The 26,790-nt window shown below is 35.9% G+C and overlaps 2 protein-coding genes and 1 long non-coding RNA gene across 6 annotated transcripts; all 3 read right to left on the reverse strand.

The window, feature by feature from the left end:
• Window positions 1-591: 591 nt before the first annotated feature.
• LOC133784175 (vascular-related unknown protein 1-like) lies at window positions 592-1,805 on the reverse strand. Its single transcript, XM_062223640.1, has 3 exons — window positions 1,351-1,805; window positions 1,128-1,196; window positions 592-1,010 (listed from the first exon to the last, which is right to left on the reverse strand). Exons 1-3 carry the CDS (start codon window positions 1,714-1,716, stop codon window positions 849-851), a joined length of 597 nt encoding a protein of 198 aa, XP_062079624.1. The 5' UTR covers window positions 1,717-1,805; the 3' UTR covers window positions 592-848.
• A 9,610-nt stretch (window positions 1,806-11,415) lies between these two features.
• Window positions 11,416-19,216, reverse strand: LOC133782486 (diacylglycerol kinase 3-like). 3 transcript variants are annotated; one of them, XM_062221803.1, is made up of 9 exons: window positions 18,863-19,209; window positions 16,045-16,125; window positions 13,872-13,947; window positions 13,624-13,706; window positions 13,375-13,445; window positions 12,988-13,065; window positions 12,729-12,816; window positions 12,277-12,393; window positions 11,416-11,646 (listed from the first exon to the last, which is right to left on the reverse strand). In XM_062221803.1, the coding sequence occupies exons 4-9, from the start codon at window positions 13,702-13,704 to the stop codon at window positions 11,638-11,640; spliced, it is 444 nt and encodes a 147-aa protein (XP_062077787.1). In that variant the 5' UTR covers window positions 13,705-13,706; window positions 13,872-13,947; window positions 16,045-16,125; window positions 18,863-19,209; the 3' UTR covers window positions 11,416-11,637. The 3 variants fall into 3 exon arrangements, with proteins under 3 accessions (XP_062077787.1, XP_062077786.1, XP_062077788.1); XM_062221802.1 differs by lacking the exon at window positions 16,045-16,125 and having other exon boundaries at window positions 18,863-19,208; XM_062221804.1 differs by lacking the exons at window positions 13,375-13,445; window positions 16,045-16,125 and having other exon boundaries at window positions 18,863-19,216.
• A 120-nt stretch (window positions 19,217-19,336) lies between these two features.
• LOC133782488 (uncharacterized) lies at window positions 19,337-20,991 on the reverse strand. Of its 2 annotated transcripts, none has more exons than XR_009870548.1 (3): window positions 20,567-20,991; window positions 19,558-19,760; window positions 19,337-19,420 (listed from the first exon to the last, which is right to left on the reverse strand). It is a non-coding gene; the product is annotated as an uncharacterized LOC133782488 (long non-coding RNA). The 2 variants fall into 2 exon arrangements; XR_009870547.1 differs by having other exon boundaries at window positions 19,343-19,420; window positions 19,538-19,760.
• Window positions 20,992-26,790: the final 5,799 nt, after the last annotated feature.

A 26,790-nucleotide genomic window follows, 5' to 3' on the forward strand; every position in this document is an offset into this window, starting at 1 on the left:
TTATATTATATATTAGTCAGCACATGTAGTTGTTCTAATTTAGTTAGTGGATTAGAATTAGAAAACAATGAATAATTTTTTGCTCTGTAAAAACAACGAATAGTAGATATTCCTATATAGCTAGTCCGGTTTATATGATATTAATGTGTTGTTGCAGTTTTGTCAAATATATATATATATATATAGATGTATAAATAATATTATTGCTGCAGTTGCAAATGACAATTGTCAACCAACAGCTCAAACATCAGACACCCTTATTCAATATGCTTAATATATATTTATATATATATGTTTATAGGTGTACTTATTTAAACCAAGAGCATATATCTAATAAACTCAACTTTCACGTCTTCTCATAGCAATTATTTTGTTTTACTGTTAAGTTGGCTTTCCTGAATGCATGATTTATTGATATACAATATTAAATGCAACAACCTTTAGAAATTAACTGAAGAAATACGTACTTTCCCATTATATACATATTTATACATACTTTCCCATGTATACATATATGGTTTTCTTAAACTATTTTTTTTATTCTCTTTCACATCTATAGACAATTGCCGTAGTCGCGATGTCCAACACAATCGTAAAATATTTTTCTAATTTTATGCTGTATACAAATATATATCAAAATTTAAAGAGATAGGAATTGTAGATATATTTTTGCAGATGATATTATCAATTACGCTAGTATATTTACAATCTACAAACAGTTTTGCATGATATATATTTGTCTCATCATGCGCAATAACCGAAAAGAGATATTGTCAAAGTAGATCAAGTGGGACATTTGGAAGCGAGATATACATATATATATATATATACATATTTAGCCGACTTCTTCATTCCCGAAAGTTCACTAACATGGATAGAGGAACTAAGCAAAGACCCTTTTTCTTAAGTGTGTATCGATCATTTTCACTCCCAATAAAACTTAATTGCGCGTCGCTCACTGATTTTGGATGATCTATTTGCCCAGAAGTACTTCCTGTAATTATTATCTCCTACAATATCCAAAATTATTAAGCACATGTGAATTTTTTTAAGTATATTATTCTTAGAAATATTTATATATGACTTTCTGAGAAAGCAAGAATGAGTTCATCATGTATATGATATACCTCAGAGATATTGTTTTGGTCATTCTGTTTTGACTTCATATGATGACCAAACTGGCTCAAGTTAAAAACCTAGATATGTGAATCAATATTGAAGAAATTATATATACTGTAAACTAATAAATCCCATAAAGGTTGAGATATCTAAGCAACTCATATATATAGAATGAAAGAAAGGCCTATACAATAATTAATATTAATCTGAAATAATTACAGTAAAACTGACCTTGGGACTATGTACAGGAGAACTAGCAGTATCCTCCAAGGAATCATCAAGTACCAAGTTAGTTTCTTTGGTTTTCCTCTTCTTGAAACTCAATCTTCTATTATTCATAATATTCAATCTTAGATTAAGCTCAAATTCTCCACGAGCAGTATTATCTGTGAACTTAATATTATTAGCAACTAAAGAACCAGCATCCGAGATTAGAGAGTTCTCAGAAGAAGAGGAGATGATCAGATCATGAGCTGAGCTTTGATGGTGATCAATATTATTATTTTGTACCCCAAAATCTTCCAAATACATGGTCCAACTGCTCTCTTCAGGGGTACACTCATCTGTAGGTGCTTGGCTCATGGAATATGCTTCCATCTCTCTCTTAAGCTCGCAATAGAACTGATTATGAAAAAGAAGAATGTCTATGAATATATATTATGGTAATGGGACTCTAGGAAGAGACACTATATATATAGCTAGAGAGTAGAGAGAGAAGAGATTGAAACTTTTGATGATTTGAGGTCTCTAAATATAGACTTTGAGAATTATAGGGGTGTGGTCCGTGGGACATGAGACTAAAAGAAAACTTATTTGCGTGAGAGAGAGAAAAGTTTATTTGACCTTTGGAGCACTTCCTTTATTTTTTTCTAATAGAAATGAGCTGAATGAGTCCCTTCGTCACCCAAACGACTTTTGGACTAATGAACTTTATGATATTCTGCTTATCTCGGGAGAAATTTAATATAAATATAAGAAATATGCTTAAGTTCTCGTTTGTTTATATTAAATATATATGTATATCGTGTATTTTATAAACATTTTACATCTCACGATGGATGAGAATTAGAGGGTTACTAATTTAGTGCTTTTTGGTCCCCATGTTGATTCGAAATTTATTGTTTTCTAATGAGTTTGAGGGTTGAAAAACATGGTAACCTTTAATCATTATTGGATATACATTATATTAATGATGTATATATTGATATTGACTTTAATCAGAAATAACCAAAAATAGAAGTTGAATAGTTTTCAAAATATATCATGGATATATATAATTTTTTTTTGTCATCCATTTTTTAAAGGCTTTTTTGTTTGGATGACGTTTTAGTTTAATAATTTATTTTTGATATATATACGTCATGTAGGGATATATGTCAATTAGTGTACTAACAGAGCTAAAGTAATGTACATGCACCTCATCAGATTCTGCCTCTCCTAGGAACAACATTTCAAGTTTGTAACTAAAAACTATCTACAATCCACATATTGAACTTGTTTTTTCTTCAAAAAAGAAATATAATAATAAATTAATAAAAGTTCTTTTTTTGCTCGGATCTACAAGTAAAACTTACTTATGGTATATATATAATTTTATATATGGTTCTCTTTTTCTGCCAGACTATTGTCTCAAACCAGGGCCCAAAATCCCCGTTTAATCTATGTTCGTCTATATAAATATATATATATATATATGCAATTTTATAATTAAGCTACATATTATATTACTTGTACAAATGTGCAGCATACCATCTTTCGCTCCTTAATATACATATACTATAGAATTTGCATCACCCTTGTGACATTCTCAGTTTGAAGATTTTATATAGATTTTAGTGTAATAAAAAAAAACTAGCTATTATATTTATATAATTATTAGAAGTGTATGTGTCAATCATAGCTTAGAAAAATGGCATAAACCTACCCCCTTCCCATATTAGTTGGTTATCAATCCTCACTCAAGGAATCTTAGGTTATGAATATTGGCTCTATTTGTGTATAATACACCCGGCCACATTATTCTTTTCATCATATATATTCAGCCGCTTATGGAATAGGGACGTATAATAAATAAGTGAGAAGGCTCAATATTCCTAACATGTTATTTGTTAACAAAAATATTGGTGGCTTATATGGGTGAATGGATAAGTTATATATGTAATTCCCCTATAATTATTCCATATATATATATATAAAAAAAAATTAAAATAATTTAAAAGAGTAAGAATAATGGGTCTCTTCTCTTGTCAAAGATACATTGAGACTACTTTACTGTAGACACGACCAATTAGTGGGCACCAAGCTAAAAAGGTGCCTCCTCTGAGTCTATAAAACGTTTAGCTTCCATAGTTTGATTATTTTAGGTATACTGTTGGCCTTCGTATTTTCCTTTTCAACGATGTATATAATCATGAGTTTCGATCATAGTTAGAGCAGCGCCTTTTCTCAGTAGCATACAAATACAATCAAATCACCATAACTAGGCTAAAAACATAACAATGAAATTGCACATGGGCATTCATGCACGTGTGCCCTACCCATGCTTTAATTTGCACATGCTACCACATGTATCCACAAAATAAATTGATTCATAGAAAAGTCTAATGAATTCTACACACAGATCGACTTTCGTACGTTGTCTCCTTTATTAACTAACCTGATTATATCTTGTTATAGTACATATTTGATTTCAAATGATCAAATGACTATTCACTTTTTTCATAATTTTTATTTTCCTTTTTCTTTTGATTGATTTCCTAAGGCTGTATTTGGAGCTTGGATTTTGGTTGGGAAAGAAAAAGATAAAGAAAGAAAAATGTAATTCTCTTATATAAGTTTGGTAAGGAAAAAAAATGTATGAATGAAATGAATTCATTGTAAAAGAAAAATTAAATAATAATTTATATTTATATAGTTTAGATATACATGCATCAATTGTCATAGTTAATCAATTAATTTTTTTTTTTAAGAAAAGGTTCTACTATTATAAATAGACATATATTCTCTCTCTAGCCATCTTTACATTACTTTTCTATCTACATTTGGACATAACAATATATTTTAATATATATATATATATACATATATATGTGTTATAACCAGTGATGTAATGTGAAGACTAAAGTTGTTTAGAGAAAGAGACACCAAAGAGAGCAATTTTTTTTACTTTTCCTCAACATTCCTCGTCAAAAAATGAGGAAAATAAAATGTTACTATTGTTTACAATTTTTCCCTCGTTGTTCCTTTAATTAAATTTCCCCTCGCACTTTCTAAAATTAGAAAATAATTTCTCTCAAATTTATTTTCTTTATCCTTATTAAAATCCATACTTCTCAAACAGAGCCTACGAGTATATTAATATTATTAAGAGATATTTTTAAGTAACTTTAATTATAACTTGAAAAAGAAAAATAACTAATAAATCTTAAAAAATAAATAATCACAAAAAAATAAAAACTAATTACAATAAAAAGAATGTGAATTATTACTGAAAGTTGCATTGCTAGTTATGCATTTATCTATTTCAATTTAAACACCCAATTACTAAGAATCAAGTTAACCAATTAATTAGCTATGAACATACCATCACTTGTCAACACAACAGGTGGCCACACTTGATTTAATAACTATGGGACTGAGTTCGAACCAGGACAATACAAAGTACTTAAATATTTGTGTATATATATATATATATATATATTTATATATGAGCCCCTGATTATCAACCGGTGCTCTGGTCCCTCGTGTTGATGATGGTGTTTCTGTCCCTATATATATATATATTTATATTTGAGCCCCTGATTATCAAGCGGTGCTCTGGTCGCTCGTGTTGATGATAGTGTTTCTGTCCCCTCATGTTGGTGGTGGTGTTCATGTCTGCCCTTATTGTGAAGAGGTTCAATGTTCCTTCCCCAAAGTTGTACCAAGTTGTACCAAATATACAATTCTATGCAAAATATTACAATAAACAAGATGATAGATAAATAAGTACTACAACTCTATTACAAAAATACAAGTAAATAAAAATAGAAGAAGAGAAGATAACAGCAATAGTAGAAAAATAAATAACAAGAAGAAAAAGCAAAACTCTCTCACTTACACAACCAAAAGTGAAGAGTATTGGGGATCACCAACTTGAACAAGCTTTACAACCTTTGTCCAAAAGCTTATTTCCCCCTCTCTCAAGTAGTAAGAGATTCTCTCAATATTGGAAATAACTCTATGGGATAATAAAGGATTTTGGTGTATTTCTAGCCAAGTGGTCTAGTGGATAGAAATAGAATTGTCTTACAAGTGAGCAATTAGGCTCCTATTTATAGAGTTTGAGATACCTTTTGAATTTCAAATTCCACCAACCTCCATGGCTAGTACCAATGTTTAATTGGATGTTTATGGAATTCAAATGGAGATTTTGGAGTTACTTGGGATGTTATAACCGTTCAAATTGGAAAAAAGTGAAAAGTTGTTTAGGCTGTCAGCCTCACTGGCCACGGTCACTGGCCTCTGTCCCCCAGACTGCGACCAGGGATTATTAGTGTTGCGGCCACAGGCAATTTTCAGCAACAAAATTTTCAATTTTTCCAAAACTTCACAAACTCTTTCCCCACATGTTTTGTAATCTCCATAGACTTAATGGGAGTAAAAAACATGTCTCTAACAACCATATTTCCATAATGGCTTTGTGAAATCCAAACTCAAAAGTGTAACATACAATCTACATAGCATTGCATAATATTTGGGAGATACAAATTTGTATCTGATTTTGTAACTCCAAAATATGTCACATTTGAGCACACACATGTCTCCAATTTTGTGACTCTCAATAGTATGTTACAATGTGTGACAAATCACATTTCGTCACATTATCTAATCTAACATTATATTATTTAAAATAGTATAACATTCCCCCACTTAGATTAAATAATCACTTTTTGTAACACTTATTTAATCAATCAAACATTATATTAAAATATAATATTCTCCCACTCGATTAAATAATTACTCTCTATAGGAACATTTGTATTGGTGCATAAAGTAAAATATATTTCGACTTGAATTTTACCTTAGTGCAATTATCACAAAGTTTGATGAAATTTTGTTTGCCGAAACATTGAACCACTTTCCCTAGATAACAAACAGGTGATAACACACACATTTGTTATGTTCACTTGAGACCTCAATGTGTCGCGTTTGCACCATTAATGGCCACATGCACATTCCATTCATAGACTTTTTAAACATTTTAAATCTATGAAAATAGACACTCATTTATTTATTTAAACACATTGATTTCTTATTCTTTAGTTTAAAATTATCTCCTCATTGAGATTAATTTAAACATACCACCATATCTTTAACCAAAATAAATAAAATTCACTTTAATCTATTCACTATTAGTGTAAAGAATCAAGATTGTTTCTCCAATTTTGAAATGTCTCCTCATTGAGACATTGAATATTTAAGAATTATTGTCACTAAATAATTCTCAAATATATTTCATTTGACCACACTCTAGACTCCAAGTCTATTGGACAATATACTATCTCAAATTTTGGATCCACCATGATCCGTTTTTATTGTAATAGCAAGACGCAACCATTAAAAATTGTAACCCCCTTATGTTCATATTTTTTTATCTCATAAAATGAGATGCTCATCTTTTAAATGAGAAAATTTTAAATTCTCAAATTATTCGATTATTGAAAAATCACATACTAACAATAATATAGGATAAAACCTATTAACATCTTACAAATATTTGCATGATTATATTTCAATATAGTTTCACATAATTGTCAACAAATATGACTTATACTAACATTCCTCTTTATTAATATGTAAATTACAAAATATCATACACATATGATTTCGCATTTCTATTGATTAAAAAAATCAATTAATTTATACATGTCATGTAAAACTCATAAAATTTTCATTCTAATAATATCTCATTATTCCAGAATAAGACAATTATATAACATGCTAGCATATTACCCAATAATCTACTAGATTATTTACACAATATGTTAATTAATGAAATATAACAAAAATACAAGATGTTGAATTATCTTATAATCTAACCACTATATTTGTAAAAGAAAAGAAGATTAGAGGACAATGAACCTCATTTATAAAATTTTCTCTTTTTATTTCTATCACTATAGAAAAGTCATTAAATCTTCTAAGAAAACCAAAGAAGATCATTAACTTATCTAACCATCTTTTCAAAGTTGGATCCTCACAAGATCTTTATGGTTTTTTCGTCCATTGAAAAAGAAACTAAGCTTTTGACTGTTAGAGATATATATATATATTATATAATCAATGGAAATGGTAAAACAAAATATGCAATTCTATGCCAAATTTTAAAATAGACAAGATGATAGATAAATAAGTGTTACAACTCTATTACAAAAATACAAGTAAATAGAAATAGAAGAAGAGAAGATAAAAGCAATAGTATAAAAAATAAATAACAAGAAGACAAAGCAAAACTCTATCACTTACACCACCAAAGTGAAAAGCATTAGTGATCACCAACTTGAACAAGGTTTACAACCTTTGTCCAAAAGCTTATTTCTCCCTATGTCCAGCACTAATGGATTCTCTCAATATTGGAAATAACTCTATGGAATAATAAAGGATATTAGTGTATTTCTAGCTAAGTCCTCTAGTGGATAGAGATAGAGTTGTCTTACAAGTGAGCATTTAGGCTCCTATTTATAGAATTTAAGATACCCTTTTGTTATCCCCAAAATTTCAGTTCGATGACGTGACAATCAGATGTGACAAGTGGCAATGCATGGTTAGTAAATGACACATTAATAGTCAATAAATTTGTTGGCTCTTCGTAGTTGTGATAAAGTGATCAAACCAATCTGATAGAATTTATGTCCGATCGGTAAAGATTTTTGACTGACCAGTGAAACGTTTTGACGGACCAGTCAAATGCTTTGGCCGACCAGTCAATTGTTTTCGCCGACTAGTCAAGTGTTTTGCTAGACCAGAGATGTGTCATGCTAGACCAGAGAAGTGCCATGTTAGACCAGAGATGTGTCATGCTAGACCAGAGATGTGCCATGTTAGACCAGAGATGTGTCATGTTAGACCGGTGGAGTGCATGGCCTACCAGTGAAGTATTTGGCCGACCGGTGGAGTGCATGGCCGACCATGAAGTATGTGATCAACTGGTGGAGTGCATGGCCGACTGGTGAAGTGTTTGGTCGACCGGTGGAGTGCATGGCCGACCAGTGAAGTATTTGGTCGACTGGTGGAGTGCATGGCCGACCAGTGAAGTATTTGGCCGACCGGTGGAGTGCATGGGCGACCAGTGAGGTGTTTGGCCAACCGGTGGAGTGCATGGCCGACCAGTGAGGTGTTTGGCCGACCAGTGAAGTATTTGGTCGACCAGTGGAGTGGATGGCCGACCAGTCAGCTGTTTTGGCCGACTAGTCGAGTGTTTTGGCCGACCAGTCTTTCTTCAAGGAGTGAAGTTGGCCTACAAGACAGATCATCGTTATGCAAGCAAAGTTCTGGTAACGGCTTCGACTAGAATTAGTTGTACCTACGCGAGAATCTCTCAGTTTATCCCAAAGAAGTCACATATTGTTGTATTTTAAATGTTATTATTAATTAAATATTGTGAGAGTAACAAAAATGACCCAGTCAAAGGGAATATCTTATGTACGATCCATAAGCCTATAAATAAATGGCTCATGGCATCATTTTGGGGGATCTTATTTGACTGAGAAAAACTCTCTAGTTTGGAGACTTTGGGACTGTTACTTGGGGTCTTCTTGGGGCATTTTCTAAGAGAGTTTAGAGAGAGAAACTATGTATTTTTCTACTTACACTTAAGAAAACTCAGTTAGCTCAAGTTCATCTGATCTTAAGTGTAGGATATATATCACAACTCCAAGTGGATTAGGCTATTACCAATAAATTGGGGCTGAACCACTATAAAATTATATGTGTCGTATTTTTCTCTTGAAGGTTCATTGTAGTTTTGACGTCTACTCGTCGTTGGCCAAAATCGTGGTCAACATTTTGGTGCTTTCATTGAGAGACTAAAGAGAATAAACACACGACTATTGTATCAAGATGGCGCCCAAGAATACCAGTGTGGCATCCAAAATGTTAGGCACGTCAAAAGAGCCTGCTAGATCTAAAGGTCTTGGACTGCAGAACCCAAAGATTGAGCCCAGGGTCTTTCTCGAGGAGACCACTCCAGAAGTTGAACAACTCCAAGAAGCAATAGTTGCTTTCCAAGAGGAGATGGTGCAATTCAATGCTCGGCAGGAGACTTTCGCGGAAGATATGGCCAGGCAGAGAGCTACGTTAGAGCAACAAAGGCGCGATATGGAGGCCAGAAGCGAAGAGCTCAGACAGCGATAGGAGGAAGTTGACCGGAGACATCGTGAAGCAGCATTTGCTCTAGAAGCGGCTACCCAATTGGCCCAAGCCAATGCTCAAGCCGCGGCACATGCAGCCACCCAGGGAGCAAGAAATAATAATGCTGGTCGGAGGACCACTGACAGAGCCAATTCTCGGGGACCGGACAGAAGCACGAGTAACCCCCCTGGTCGGGAAGATGATGGGGACCGATCCAGAACTGCCTCGACGCAAAGGGAGCACTCTAGAACCCCCTCCAGGAGCCACCGATCAGAAACTTCTAGATCAGGGAGTCACCGATCGGGCAGTAAAAAGACTCCACCCAGGCAGGATCAAACCAAGACTCCTCGAGAAAAGAGGACTTCACAATTGAAAGATGGGCATGGTCGTGATGATGTTGATATTCATCACACCGACCAGTCAAAGGAAAAGCAGGGCAACGACCAACAAGGAGGAAAAGACTGCCAGGGGCGTACCGAAAGGCCTCCATTGCACCCTGGCTAGCAGCGTAGTGGGAGAGCACAAGTCCCGCGTAGTAAGCCCTCTGAAATATTGAAAAGTACAGTGTTCGATCAGGCAGGAGAGCATGCTTCCCGAAAGGATCTGAGAGACGTTATCACCAACAAAAGGAGGACCATCCCGTTCGAAGGGTAAAATCTTAACTGCCCTGCCAGTCATGTAGAAATACTTGACGACAGTGCACCAGATGGTAATGCCCGACCAGGCGGTCAAGACCTTGGAACTTCATCAGTTGCACCAGCCATCCAAGCCCAGCTTGACGTGCTAACAACTGCAGTGCAAGGTTTGTCAAAACGACCTTCTGGGATAGATGTGATAGACCACCGGAGTGGCAGCCCATTTTGTGCCCGGATTAGAGTAGCCCAACCTCCGGCAAAATATAAAGCACCGATTCTGCCAGTATATACAGAAAAGGTAGATCCCGTCAAACATGTTGGGAAATTTGAGGACCAGATGGAATTGCTCGGAGTAAGTGACGATTATCGGTGTAGAGTTTTCCCGACTACATTGTCGGATACTGCCCAGGAATGGAATTGGAAGTTTAAGCCAAACTCCATTACCTCTTGGGAAGCATTCAGGAAGGAGTTTTGTAGACAATTCAACACTTCCCGAACTCCACCAGTTTATGCCAACCACTTTGCAGATATCAAACAAGAAAAATATTAGTCTTTAAAGAATTATATACAGAGATTCATGAGAGAAGCCAATAAAGCAACTGCTGTAGGAGACGAGGGGAAGATGGTTGCCATATCCGCTGGGAAAACTTATCGGAGCCCTTTGTGGGATAGTATACATAGAAATCCAATTTCAACACTTCAACAATTTCTTGACCGAGCAGACAAGTATATGAAATTGGATGATGCAATCGAGAAAGAGGCACTACAAGAAAAAATGCTTTTCATAACACCGAAAATGTGTTATCAAAACCTACGATAACACTTTCTGATGTGTTAAGACAGACTATGTTATCGTAGGTCAGGGTACTTTACATAACACTTTATCAGTGTTATACAGATGTGTTATTGTACTGTCAACGATAACACAATTTCTGTGTTATTTTAATATATAGATAAGTGTTTAATTATGTTATTTATAGTCGATTATATAACACTTTTTTTGTGTTATACTACACTTTAGTATAACACGTTTTTTTGTGTTATACTATACTTTAGTATAACACTTTTTTTGTGTTATACTACACTTTAGTATAACACTTTTTTTTGTGTTATACTACACTTTAGTATAACACTTTTTTTGTGTTATACTACACTTTAGTATAACACATTATTTGTATAACACATGTGTTATATTAGCTTAGAGAAACATAATCTTTTTTTACTTACACAAAACTAGAAAAACAAATATGAAAGTTGAAGCCAAATAAGATAACATAAATAGATTTTTATTAATTACTCAAATGTAATTACAATATTTAGTCTACTAGTCTAAGCTTAAGAAATCATACTACAACATAATTTATGCCCAATTCTGATTCCTTTATCACTAAATACAAAACAAGAAATGTATACAAAAATTAGTGAAATACATTCTTCCATTCTAAAGGCCTCAACTACAAATGTTGTCAAGAATTGCTCCAAAGAAATCATCTCAATATACCTGCACATTGTAAAAAAAAAAATCATTTTATTATTAAGAACATAAGACTTAAGACTACAAGACAGAGCAGTGTGCAGCATATTTACGACTACAAGACCAATTAGACTCTTAAAGTCAAAAGAGTAAATGACCTTTTCAATAATATTGAAAATAAACCAAGCAAGAAAGAGAAAAAAATTATTTAAAAAAATTTGCAATCATTTTCGCACTTGTTTGTTAATTTCCATTAATAAATACTTGGCTCAAGAGCCAGCAACAGGCTACTATTCCAACCATAACCTTAACCCTTAAATGACAGGAGTACAAGACTAACAAACCAGATCAATGCAATCATTTATGGTTCACCATCTAAATTCATTTCCAGACAACAGTTTTTCAAAGAAGAAACCAGGATAACACTCAGAAGCATATCAATAAAGTTTGTACATTTATCAAGATCTTCGAAAAATAGATGCCCCTACTAAATACCCAGCAGAAATTTTATACATATAGGATAATTCAACAAGTCTTTGGATTCTAACACTGAACTCACTTTGATTGCATGAAATAAAACGGTGCAGGTGCACTTTCTACGCAGAGTTATAACAAATATGATAGAATGAATATAAGATCAAAAATAAAGAGCAGTACCTGCGAAATGTGCTTGGCAGAGATGAGTTCGACCATAACAAATGATGCATGCCATCCGTGCTTAAGGCCAAAAATTTCTAGAAGACCATCATCAGCATGGGCCTCAACAAACTTTTTCTGTGAGAACAATAAATGTCAAGGTAAGCATTATTGACCTGAAACTTAAGTCCCTTCAATAACAGGGGATGTTATCATCATGTAAAGTCTGAAGGGACCATATGGTACATGAGATCAAATATGGTAAGGGGAAAATTATGATGAGTGAGGTGAAAGTGTGAAACACAATAACTCCACAGTACTTGAGTATAATTGATGAATCAGGGAAAAACAATAACTTCGTAAGTACTCGAGTATTTTCATGCTCGCATCTGCATAACAAACATACAGCATAGAAGAACATAGAGCTAACAAACCCAATGAAAATTAACATTATCTCGAGGAGAGATATATACCTTTTCCAAATAATCTGGCTTCAGATTACCCCAGGGATGTCGTCCACTTCCATAGTTATGAAGATTTAAAGCAACAATAGCTCTTACACTAGAGGAACACATAATTACAAAATGAGATTTATAGAATAAGAATATCAATGAAAAATGTATAAATGATGATAATACTTAGCGGCAGAGATGGTACTTATCTAAGAAGAATAAGAAGAAACACATTGCCAGATAAAATTATATTGCAAATAAAACAAACTCACAAAAGTACCTTGACGGAACAGTAATTTGCTCCCATTCTGAGCAATTGACCTTTTTGACATGCAACCTTAAAATATTTGTTAGTCCCCTGAGCCAAAAAAGTATTAAGATGTGTAAGCAAATACAGATTATGATCAAGGCAGAATATTGTTACTCTTAATGACTACAGCTCTGAACAAATTATCAACCACAACAGGAGAGAATCATTTAAAAATATGCTTTGTGCTTTCACCCTTTGAGCCCCAGTAATTTTAGAAGGAGAAAAGCACAAGAGAATAAAATTAAATCAAAGTGGAATCCTACTTGCTGATAAATTATTTCCATCAGCAAACAACAAAACATAAAGCAGAACAACCCTCTTAACAAAACAAACTGCTTAAACTTAAAGATATTTCACCTTAATCGTGGATCACTTGTACATGGTGTAAAGAACCAACCTTGATCGCAACTATAACCAGAATAGATCAGCTGCAACAATCAATTAGAAGAGTTTAGCTGGTAAAATAAATCAGCATTGTGCCTTTTTTCTAGCAGGGTACATTTACATCAAGATACAAATATCCAAATAACAATTTTAGTTCTAAAAAATCATTGGTAATAGTCCGTAATCACAAGACTTTTCACATAATAAGATAACAAATCAGACCTTATTAGAAATTGGTCCTTGTGCCAGGTAAGGTTTCTCATTACGTAAATGATGAAAGCCGTAAGCCACCTGAGCATCCATTCCTGTAATATAGATCCAAAAAATAAGGAGGCATGTGTAGAATGATAAAAAATACAGCCCTGGTCTGCTTCATATAAAACTAAGAGGGAGCGAACCACACACACAAACATATACTAATACAGAATAATTATCAGCTCTTAGACAATTCAAAAATCACACAAACATACCTATGCTAAAGTAATTATAAAATACTCCTTCATAACAAGTCTTTTTCTCAGGCAACTCCCCTTCAATCTCCAACCCCTGCATTTAAATACATTTCACCTATTTAGGTGAATTTGTTCACATGAAAATAAATAAATTTAATACTTCACATTTTACAAAGACTAACACAAAACATATTCTAAGTTTAATATGCAGCACATCAAAGATTTCAAAACAAAGTTCATTTTCTTACAAGCAATTAAAAAAATAGCTTTAAAAAAAGTTAAATTTTCCATGTTTATATTGTTTTATATATCTTGACGATTAGAATAAATCTCTCTAGATACAAACACTAGAATGAAAACAGGAAAAAAAAAATTAATTACATCATGTGGATGCCAAAAATCCACCAAGAAAAAAATCCCTAGTACATGGTGAAAATACAAGGCTAGAGGTCACTTAGTCACATTATCGGGCTCACACCTATAAGTCTTGTGAAACTGAGAGATTGTCCCAAGGGAAGCATCACTTAGTGGGCCATGAAGTGTGGCCTTTGTGAATGCTCAATATTCCATGCCCATAAAAGACTCAAAGTGTATGCTTAGGCCCCTATTGATGCTCATAATCTCATCAAGAGAAAATATAAGGCCGAAGCAGAGCCCCAAGGCCACCCTTCCGCGAGGCCATCAAATGGGCGAGGCCGTCCCTTCTCGCGAGGCCACCCTTCCGCGAGGCCATCAAATGGGCGAGGCCGTCCCTTCTCGCGAGGCCACCATTCCGCGAGGCCATGAAACAGGCGAGGCCATCATATGGGCGAGGGCAGTCCCATTCCGCGAGGCCCTCCCGTCTCGCGAGGCCACCGATCTGCGAGGCCCTCCCGTCCCGCGAGGCCAACGATCCGCGAGGCCATCCTGTCTCACGAGGCCACCGATCCGCGAGGCCATCCCGTCTCGCGAGGCCACCGTTCCGCGAAGCCTTCCCGTCTCACGAGGCCACCGATCTGCGAGGCCCTCCCGCCTCGCGAGGCCACCGATCCGCGAGGCCATCCCATCTCGCGAGGCCACCGTTCCGCGAGGCCTTCCCCTCTCGTAAAGCCACCGATCTGCGAGGCCCTCCCGCCTCGCGAGGCCACCGATCCGCGAGGCGCTTGGGCCACTCGCACCATGCCCATGCGCGGAGCCAAGGAAGGCTACGAGGCCGTCTATGGCGCCCCATGCGCGAGGCCAGTGGAGGTTGCGAGGCCGTCAATGGCGCCCCATGCGCGAGGCCGCGCGAGGTCCCACGCACGCACGCCCTGGGAAGTCCATCAGCCCACCATCTTCTCAGGAGGCCGACACCCCGTAACTTGACGCGTATTGGCCCAAAACCCCTACTCAACGCCACGGCCAGTACGGGCACCAAGGATCCCCTTTTTCACACCTCGAAGTCCCTATGCTTAGGAGATTCGGTACGAGTCGAATGAGACATATTTGTACGACCAAGTACTAAGTACAGATACCAGTGCCAGTGAGATTGCTGGGGTAAGGATCATGGTCCGTACGTCTATGGCCATAGGTCAGAACCGACACCACTACCTCCTGCGCCAATACACCTGCCACCACGCCTCAGGCAGGGGTACAGACAAGTAGTGGAGACATCCCCCTGACACCTGCTCCTGTACGGGATGTACAACCACTACCTCTGAAACCATTCCTCTAATACAGTACGTATGTACCGCTTGGTCCCCTGGATCATCATGTACCTAAGGCCATTAGAGCCCATTATAAAAGGAACTCTAAGACCACCTGAAAGGGGGTTGGAAAATTCATTGTATGCAAAGGCTATTGAGAAATATACAAAAGCTTGCTCCATTTTTGATCTGTGTTTACTTTTCCTTAAAGTTTATTCTAAGTTCTTATATAAATATCATCTAACTTACCTTTCAGTTTTCCGATCTAATTTCGTTGACGAAATTTCACCGTCAACACATCAAAACTTAAAAAATCCCATCAACTAGCCTCTACAATTTTATTTTTCTGCATGAATTATAAGATTCAAAAGAATGATGCACAAGAAATTGCCTAATGTCACATCTAGCTTTATACACAATCCAGAGCAGAGCAATAGATTATATGCTATAATGCTATATAGTCCACCTTCTCACTGATTATTCTTACTTAAAAAAAAACTTTTATGAGGCTTGAACAATATGAGAACCTAATATTTCATAGCAGAGCAACAGCACAGATATTAGGCCTAGAACGCAACCTGATCGTTAAAACTTCGCTGCTAACATACCTGAATTTGAAACCAGTAATAGCGAATGAAAACAGGCATAGGCAGTGGAAAGAATATATCAGGAGTTAACTAATAACTGTATGACAAAAACAGAAAATATAATTTGAACTCAAACAGAAAAACAGACTAATAACTTCATTTTTTGCAATGAATATCAGATACAGAAGGTGAGCATTGATTAGAGTTCAATGCAGAGCAATTGTTTTCCCCCAACTGTTTGTAATTGTCATCACCAAAAACTGGAGTGAACTCGTTACTCAAATTTTGGGATGAGATTAAGGAAGAAAACAATCCATTTATGTCATAGGTTTCTACTTTTTCATATGAATTAGCATTTTCCAATGTGCTAAACACATCAAGATTATCATAAATATTCATAGAACACTAATCGAATGGTTAAGCATAAATATTCATAGAAGTGATCTAACCTTCTCAGTAGATCCAAACTGTACTAGTCCTCGTGGTTCAACCGGTACTACCACAATGGTCTGCAAAGTGAGTTTGATTGTTAATAATTCTGAGTTGTGAGCTAGAATTGAACAACTTTGACAGCATATGAGAAGAAACCATAAAATTTATAACACAAGTTTCTACCATACTAATCTCAATTAAAGTACTCAAAAAGAAAAAAATTGTACCTTTATTCCAGAGGAAAACTGATAGCAAATCTCAGAATCATCCTGTAGAGTGAAAGAAAATTCACAAAATAAGCAAACATAATAAGAATTCTAACTTCAAAAAATTCAACATATGTATGTGATTTCAACTCTAAAAACTGAAAAAGAAAGAAGAAATACCTTAAATGTGTGTTTATTTTCAGTAGATCTGAAAGAATTTCATTCCCCACTTGGCCCATCAGCTGAATCCATTGGTACTTCCCATTTAAAGCAGTTTGACCAATAATTCTACATTGACACATATACAAACAACAAACATTAGCCCTCTATTTTCCTCTAATCAACTTTATTATTTTTTAGAGAAAAGAAACAAATATTTTCTCTAATGCATTTGACACATTTATAAAGCAAAAAAAAATGTTTAGGGGCATACCCTTCTCTTTATTAAGTGCAGTACAAATAAGAGCAAAAATGAAGGAAGCTATTCTAAAATACTGAGGAAAATTACCTGTTGTTTGAGCCATTCATTGTAAAGTTGTTGCCAACCAAGTTACTGCCAAAAAAGGACTTTTGTACAGCGTAACTAGTTGCACGGAAAGGTGACTAAATTAAAGACTTCCCAGTAAAGGACTTTTTTTAAACTACTGCTACCAGTCACTCTTCTCTTCATGATTAATATTATTAAGCATGCCAATCAAACATTTATCAATAGATTACAAATGGCAACTATCAAATGGAGACAAAATAAACATTGAAGGAAGATAACTTAGTCTGACAAAAAACCAAAATTCTATCTTGACATAAAGGTAGCTGAGTACAATGATATGCTAGAAGAACATAATAACAGAAAACAACAATGTTGAAGCCACCTTGTAGCAAAACTTGCTAAAAATTCAATCACATCATTCAGAAGGTTAAACCATTACCACTACAACCACTGCCATTGACATTCACCAAAACCACCATAAATGCACTTCCAACAGATAATTTATTCTATCCTTTAGAGAACAATAATAATAATAGGAGTAACGACACATTGACACAAAATATGCAGCAAATGGCCTTTGGAGGCTTATAATGAATGTTGATAATGGTGGGAGCAGAAAGATAAAACCAAACCGAAGACTCGTGTGTAAAACTATCATCATCAGGCCAAAAAAAAAAAGTTCATAATCTAAGAAGCAAAGATGGGCCAAAATAGATATCGACAAAATCAAATCCAATGTAAACAAGAATGCACTGCAAATAGGTTCAAGTTACTTGATACAAAAGCATCAAAGGCATTGTCAAGTAGTGTGAATATCAATAATAAGAAATATGTGTTCATGTATATATGTGTGAGAGAGAAACAGGGGGGAAAGGATAGAGAAGTTAAACAAAATTTACTTTCAATACTAATTCAACCACAATAGTAATAAAATTATTTAGATTAGCTTATGGGACATAGTAACAATAAAAATGAGATAGTAATTATCATAATATTGTACAAATTAGTAAGGTATTCATAGAAATGAATATAGAAAAATCCAATTCAGTCATAAACCATTTCAAAAAGATAATATTTATATAATTAATAAAAAACTTAACTAGATAGAAAAAATCGGTCATTTCAGAAGCTAGAATAATGGAGTAAGAAAGAGAGTCAAAATTCTTAACACATAATGACAAATTGCCTAAAAATTGTACAGGCCTAAATAAAAAGATGATGATTGCAAACTTGGTATTAAGAAATCTATAAACAGTTCAACTTTGAAATAGCAATGTGCTTTGTGAAATCATACTTCATTATTATCTTAAAATGTACCACATCATTCCAATTACCAAAAGTAAAAAAAAAAATCAAGCATTCTCATCTATAGCAACAAAATTCTGATTGATATATTTTAATTCAATTAAAATTTCTCTTATATATATATACACATTTGTATACCATTGAGCATTAATGATATTGATTTGGGTTAAAGAGGAATTTATGCTGCCATTTTATAGAGAAAAAAGCAATTCATGAACCTGGACTAGTGGCCATCCAAAACAATAGCCAATGAACTCAATTTTGGAAACAAAACTAACATAAACGCTAAAATAAACAACTGAGCTGAGCAAAAGTACCATGAACTCACCTCAATGCACAAAGCCTCATCCGAGCCTCCAATCGATGACGACCCTCCCAAGAATTCGGCATCCACTGCTCGAATCCAACATGAATGGTCCGGAGTCCCGACTTGGCGAGGATCGAATCGGTCTCATTGCTAGCTCCACCAGCCTCCACCACGATCCAAATGAGCAGGACAAAGATTAGACAAAAATAGCAGATGGCAGATAAAGACAGCAAACCTGCATGCCAACTGAAAATTGGTGACACATCTCATTTAAGATCTGAAAAAATCCAAGAAAAATAAAAAAAACTTCCAAGTTTCAGATGTCAAATTGCATACATACACAACTAGAAAATAAAATTCAGAGACAATCCCTAACTTTTCCTTTGCAACCATTCATAGTAAACATGAGTTATAACTTATAAGCCATCTCTCTAGGCTCTGGAAAATGAGCAATACAGTATGACAGAATTCTTTAGTGTCATTATTGATAATATTACCTCTAGGAGATGGACATATTTATCATAACTATTTGAAAGAATCCATTGATGGTTTCCAGTAAATGCAGCTCGCCCAACTATTCTGAAACCTCAAAAATATATAATTAAATAAATATCAGAAGGCATACACTTCATTACAAATTACAAGGTAGTCACATTAAATAGTTAAAAAACTTAATGGAAGATGGAAAATGCAAACCCTTCACCCACTATATTGACCTGATTACTAATCATCATTTTTTTTAATAAGTGTCGAGACTTGATCTCCCACTTGACTTCCAAGCTGAGAAGGGCAAGTTTCAGATGACATCAATAGTCCTTCCCACTCTCCAAAAGGTAGCTCAGTACTCCCAGTTCCAAAAATGCTTGCAGGTAGAGAAGAATTTGAGGATTCATAGTGATATTCTTCCCATATTAGCAGCCTGTCAACAAGTAAAATTCTTCATCCTTAGGGCATATTAAAAGTTAAAGAAACAGTCCAGTACCAAGAAGCATTAAACAATATTATATATTGATTTCCAAGTACCTAAAGTAGTCTTTTTTTCCCAGTAATTTGAGCATAAAAAATAGTTAAAATTGCATTTTTCAGAAGCCTGGACAAAGACAAAAGGAACTGATTTTTCCATCAAATTAACCGCTAGTGGAAAATATTAAAATTTTCTCCCCCTTGAAACAACAAAGTAAATCTGAATAGAATCAAGCATCGCAGACCGAAATCTGAACCAATAGATTTAGGATATTTAATGAGTCAGACACAGAGTGGTTAGTGAACCTATAATGAACATGCTTTTTTCGCTGGGAATCTAGAAGGCAAAACAGAACAAGCAAGACATAACATTCCAAAAATAGGAAACAACAAAAATCAGATTACGAAACAAAATCTAGAAAACGATAATAGTTAAGACTTTTCACATGTGTATCATATCTTAGAACCAGAAAGATATCACAAACCCTAGTCCCCAAAAATCCTTTAAAGAAAAAGAAATGACCCAACAGATCTACTTTGTTTGGCTTCTGAGAAAACATGGACAAAAACGGAAATAAAAAATGAAAATTTTCTAAAGTCATCCATATTTTGCAGTTGATAAACTACCTCAATTGAATCTAACTCACGTGTTGAGCTTCTTTGTACTCATCCAAACCAGGGACAAATATCAGCCAAAGAAAAGTTATAGAACTACTTCTACACCTTTAGTTGAGACCAAATTATTTCTCAACTAAAACTTACTTAGGGTTTTGGCAGCCGATCTTCCAGAACTCATCATAAGACCACTGATTCGAACCGCAAAGAGTCTTGAGCACCTCTTCTAGCAGATACCCCTTGTCTAACGGAGATTTCAGAGCTCAAATACTGGCTATCTAGTGTAACAAAAACGACGAAACCCACACACGAAAAAAGGAGAGAGAGACAAAGTGAATAAGAAAATAAGCAAGTAATAGCACAGGATAAAGATTATTAGTAGAGGACTAGAATTTTGGGATTTCGATGAGAGGTAGGGAGAGCTGGGAGTTTGAGGCTGTGGGGAAATTTCTGGGAAATTTGGAGAATTTCCTCTCAGAAAGTTTGGAAATTTTTTTAGAGTGGTCTCGGGAAAATTTGGGGTTTGGGTAGGAGATTTACATAGAGTTAAGAGAGAGAATGAGATATGTAGATTTAGAAAATGAGAATAGAAATAATACAATTTGGTACAAATATTTCATTTGTCGCCAATTAATGAATTTATGCGCCATTTTTTTATGTCCAGCCTAATTAGATGGGTTTGGGATAACACTTTTTTAAAAGAGTTATTCTTAAATGTTGTGGAAAGGGTTATTTGGTGTAGTGAGGAGAATGGCATAAACAATCCGGGCGGATCAACTGGCCCTCCTAAGAATGATGAAAAGAAACGTGGAAATAACAGGTTTGACCACCATGAGGAAAAGAAAGTAAAGTTGAGTTCAAACGAAAAGCCAACCAACTATGAGCCTCAGTTCACTAATTACATCACTCTCTCGACCAGCCGAGCGGAAATATATCTTGTTAGTCATGAAGAGTGTTGACTGTGTTTTTAGCCAACGACGTGAGAACGTCAAAAATGATAAACCTTCAAGAGAATTTAAATGACACAGACAGTTTTATCAAGAAAAGTAAATAACACGCAAGATTTTTATAGTGGTTCAGCCCCGATCAGTCGGTAATAGCCTAATCCACTTAGAGTTGTGATTTATAGATCTGTACTCAAGATCAGATGGACTGAGCCAACTGAGTTTCTTCAGTACAGATTGCAAAAATACAAGAATCCTTTCAAATACCAGCACTTTCTCTCTCTAGAATACTCAAACCCAAATTTTCCCAAAAGTCTAGAAAGAAGAAGCCGAACCCCTCTCTAATCCCATAAGCCCTCTATTTATAGGCTTAGGGTCATACATCTGATATCCCCTAGAATCAGGATATTTTATTATATTTATTACATTTAAATTACAAAAAACATTCAAAATGTAACAAAACCCCCCATTTGTGGGAAGAATGAGAGATTCCTGCGCATCTTGTTGAAGTTGTTTCTAGGAATCTTGACTTAGTCGTCCTCTAGCTAGTTGATCCACCTCACCTCCACTCTGGTCGATCATACACATGCTGGTCGGACATACACTTGCTGGTAGGACATGCAAGTGCTGGACATGCACTTCTCTCCTCTAAGATGACACTCTCCTCTAGCATGCCATTTCTTTATTTGGACAACCATGCACTGGTTGGACATATGCGCAAAGACCAAATTCTTGGTCTCTCCTCGGACCACATCCTTGGGGTCTCCTAGGACCACTCTCTTGGGGTCTCCTAGGACCACTCTCTTGGTTCTCCTCAGACCAAAGTCCCTTGGGCTCTCCTCAGACCACATCCTTGGGATCTCCTAGGATGCACTCTCCTTAGCTCTCTTCGGACCACACCCTTGGGATCTCCTAGGATGCACTCTCCTTAGCTCTCCTAGGACCACCCCCTTGGGGTCTCCTCGGACCACACCCTTGGGATCTCCTAGGATGCACTCTCCTTAGCTCTCCTAGGACCACCCCCTTGGGGTCTCCTCAGACCACACCCTTGGGATCTCCTAGGATGCACTTAGCTTGGTTATGACATCTTTCAAGCAGTCCAAACTCTTCACCAGTCTACCGGGTCACTTTATCACAACTCTGAGGAGTCAATGTATTTATTGACTATTAATCTGTCTTTTTCTGACCATGCACTGCCACTCGTCACATTTATTGCCACGTCATTGATCTCCAATTTTTGGGGATAACAAAGAGGTTCCTTACAAGAAACCTCCACCCATCAGGAAAGAGATGAGGAAGAGAGATATGAATAAGTTTTGTTGTTTCCATGGAGATTATGGTCACGACACGAATGAATGCAATCACCTCAAGGACGAGATAGAGTTTCTTCTTTGGTCGGGCAAGTTGAGAAAGTACCGAGCAGAGATAACCCAATGAGAAAGAGGCAGCAGCAATCCTGGGTTCAAACGACAAAGATCTCCACCCTTGCAGCCCGGACCTGTGGACTTTACCTTAGACACTATATGTGGAGGTCCACACTTGGCTGAGGATAGCAACGAAGCAAGGGAGAGGTATGCTGAGCAGGAGTGCTAGGATCAGAAACCATTGGAGCGGCGAGCATCAGAGGATATATTATCACTAAATACCGCTTTAAGAGTGGTAGTTTAATTTCAAGTTGTTTAACTTGTTATTTAAATTTGGTTTATGAGCTGGTTATTTGCTGACCAGTCAGCTATTTTTTAACAATTTTTGTTGTTTAAGACTCGTTATTAGACACGTTTTGTCCTTTTTAATTTACGAGTAAGAAAAGAGACTACGCACAGCGTGGTCGATTCTTGCTACAAATGTGCACGTGTGTTAATTATTCGAACAGTGTTCAACTGGTCGGTAAAATCGGACAATGTTCAACTGGTTGATATGTTCAAGCAGTGTTCAACTGCTCGAATATTTTCAATATATTCTATGTTTTTCACGAGCAATTAACTTCTCGAACAATTTCAGTCAAGTAGCAAGTGACCCAGGATCTTTCTACCATCGATCGATTGGGGGCACATGGGGTATGCTGGTATATAATTTAACATAGGCAATAAGAGCACGAGTAAACATATTTGTTTTTAGGCTGACTTGTAAAATTTTGAAGTCAAAAAAGGCCATTAAGCTAACTTGTTTGACAAGCTTAAGTAACTTGGAATTTTTAAAAATTTCAAGTTAGAAGCAAATATCGTGTGACAATAAACGTTATGCTCATAAAATGTTAGAGCAATAAGAGTGTGAGAAAGTATACTTAGTATGGACTTATGAAATGTCTAGAATTTCTAAGTTAGAAAACTAAGTACTCATGCGAAAATATAAGGCATACATCATAGTGACTTTACTATTCACAAAAGACTTATAACTTTTTAAGTCTAAAAAGACTTAGAATGTTTCAAGTTAACAAAGAAAAGTAAAGTATAATTGCATGAACCATAAAGATTTTGTGCAAACCCAAGGACATAAGGGCATGCATCCGAGCGGTTAGGTTGTGGTATCCAAGTAGATGGCGTGCGTCCGTGGAGCAGCATATCCGAGGGGTAGCATTGCCAAGAAGCTGTTTAGGTTCCGAGGCACAAGGCTTTCGAGGGATAAAAGAAATTTGATCGGTTAGGAATGGTATAAGAAAAAAGTTTGATGGGCTAAAGGAAACATTTGATCATGGGTTTACTACAAAAGTGAAAGTTACTGACCGAATGGAAGTTTTTGGATGACCTCAAAATCATTTTGCTAGAGAAAAAGTTTATCATACGAGTAAATCATATAATAAACTTGGGGGGCAAATGTTATCCCCAAAATTTCAGTTCGATGACATGACAATTAGAAGTGACAAGTGGCAATGCATGGTCAGTAAATGGCACATTAATAGTCAATAAATGTGTTGGCTCTTCGGAGTTGTGATAATGTGATCTGACCAATCTGATAGAATTTTTGTCCGACCGATAAAGATTTTTGAATGACCAGTGAAATGTTTTGACTGACCAGTCAAATGCTTTGGCCGACCAGTCAATTATTTTGGTCGACCAGTCAAGTGTTTTGCTAGACCAGAGACGTGTCATGCTACACCAGAGAAGTGTCATGTTAGACCAGAAATGTGTCATGTTAGACTAGAGAAGTGTCATGCTAGACCAAAGATGTGCCATGTTAGACCAGAGTTATGTCATGTTAGACCGGTGGACTGGATGGCTGACCAGCAGTGAAGTATTTGGCCGACCGGTGGAGTGCATGGCCAACCAGTGAAGTATTTGGCCGACTGGTGGAGTGCATGGCCGACCGGTGAAGTGTTTGGTCGACTGGTGGAGGCATGGCTGACCAGTGAAGTATTTGGCCGACCGGTGGAGTGCATGGCCGACCGGTGGAGTGCATGGCTGACCAGTGAGGTGTTTGGCCGAACGGTGGAGTGCATGGCTGACCAGTGAGGTATTTGGCCGACCAGTGAAGTATTTGGCCAACGGGTGGAGTGCATGGGAGACCAGTGAGGTGTTTGGCCGACCGGTGGAGTGCATGGCCGACCTGTCAGCTGTTTTGGCCGACCAGTCGAGTCTTTTGGCCGACTAGTCTTTCTTCAAGGAGTGAAGTTAGCTGACAAGACAGATCATCGTTATGCAAGCGAAGTTCCAGTAACGGCTTCGGCTAGAATTAGTCGTACCTACGCGAGAATCTCTCAGTTTATCCCAAAGAAGTCGCATATTTTTGTATTTTAAATGTTATTATTAATTAAATATTGTGAGAGTAATAGAAATGACCCAGTCAAAGGGAATATCTGATGTACGATCCATAAGCCTATAAATAAAAGGCTCATGGCATCATTTTGGGGGATCTTTTTAGATTGAGAAAAACTCTCTAGTTTGGAGACTTTGGGACTGTTACTTGGGGTATTCTTGGGGCATTTTCTAAGAGAGTTTAGAGAGAGAAACTATGTATTTTTCTACTTACACTTAAGAAACCCAGTCAGCTCAAGTTCATCTGATCTTAAGTGTAGGATATATATCACAACTCTAAGTAGATTAGGCTATTACCAATAAATTGGGGTTGAACAACTATAAAATTATCTGTGTCGTATTTTTCTCTTGAAGGTTCATTGTAGTTTTGACGTCTACTCGTCGTTGCCCAAAATCGTGGTCAACACCTTTGAATTTCAAATTCCACCAACCCAATGGTTGTTACCAATGTTTAATTGGATGTTTATGGAATGAAAATGGATATTTGGGAGTTACTTGGGATGTTAGAACCGTTCAAATTGGAAAAAACTGAAAATGTTGTTTTGGCCATCAGCCTCACTAGCCGTGGCCAGTAGTATCCGCGACCACTAGCCTCTATCCCCCAGGCCGCGACCAAGAATTATAGTGGTTGCGGCCACAGGCAATTTTCAACAACAAAATTTTCAGTTTTTCAAAAACTACCCAAACCCTTTCCCACATGATTTTCTAATCTCTATACACCTAATGAGAGTTTAAAACATGTCTCCAACAACCATATTTCATAATGGCTTTGTGAAATCAAAACTCAAATGTGTTACACATTATTGGGTAATATTTAGGAGTTAAAAATTTGTATATGATTTTGTAACTCCAAAATATGTCACATTTGAGCAGACACATGTGTCCAATTTTGTGAATGTCAATAGTATGTTACAAGGTGTGACAAGTCATATTTTGTCACATTATTTAATCTAACATTATATTATTTAAAATAGTATAACATTCACCCACTTAGATTAAATAATCACTTCTTGTAACAGTTATTTAATCAATCAAACATTATATAAAAATATAATATTCTCCCACTTGATTAAATAATAACTCTCTATAGAAACATTTGCATTGGTGCATAAAGTAAAATATATTTCGACTTGAATTTTATTGTAGTGTAATTGTCACAAAGTTTGATGTAATTTTTTTTTCCGAAGCATTGAACCACTATTCCTAGATAACAAATAGGTGATAACAAACACATTTGTTATGTTGACTTTAGACCTCAATGTCTCGCTTTTGCACCGTTAATGGCCACGTGCACATTCCGCACATAGACTTTTCTTGAGAATGACTCCCAATTCTCATGAGGGGCGACACCACCCCTAGGTCTCTGTACATAGAACACTTAAAGTATTTTGTTATGCTAAAATACTTGTCTTTTCAAGACTTAGTTCTATTAGAAAAAACCTTTTGGTTTTAACCCTCACTTTGGTAGCACTCTAGTATTCTCATATCTTAGATGGGACAAAAATTTTGAGTACTATTATTATAAAATTGATTGACTTATTGTTATGATATATTGAACATAATTCTAGTTTGGTTACTAGTATTAAGTTAGCTAGGTTATCATCAATCGCTAATTTCTGTAGGGAGTCTAAGTCCCACCCGTTGAGATGTAGAAATGATTCCATTTGAGTCATTT

This window comes from Humulus lupulus, chromosome 6, assembly GCF_963169125.1.
Source record: "Humulus lupulus chromosome 6, drHumLupu1.1, whole genome shotgun sequence".
In the NCBI taxonomy this organism is placed as follows: domain Eukaryota; kingdom Viridiplantae; phylum Streptophyta; class Magnoliopsida; order Rosales; family Cannabaceae; genus Humulus; species Humulus lupulus.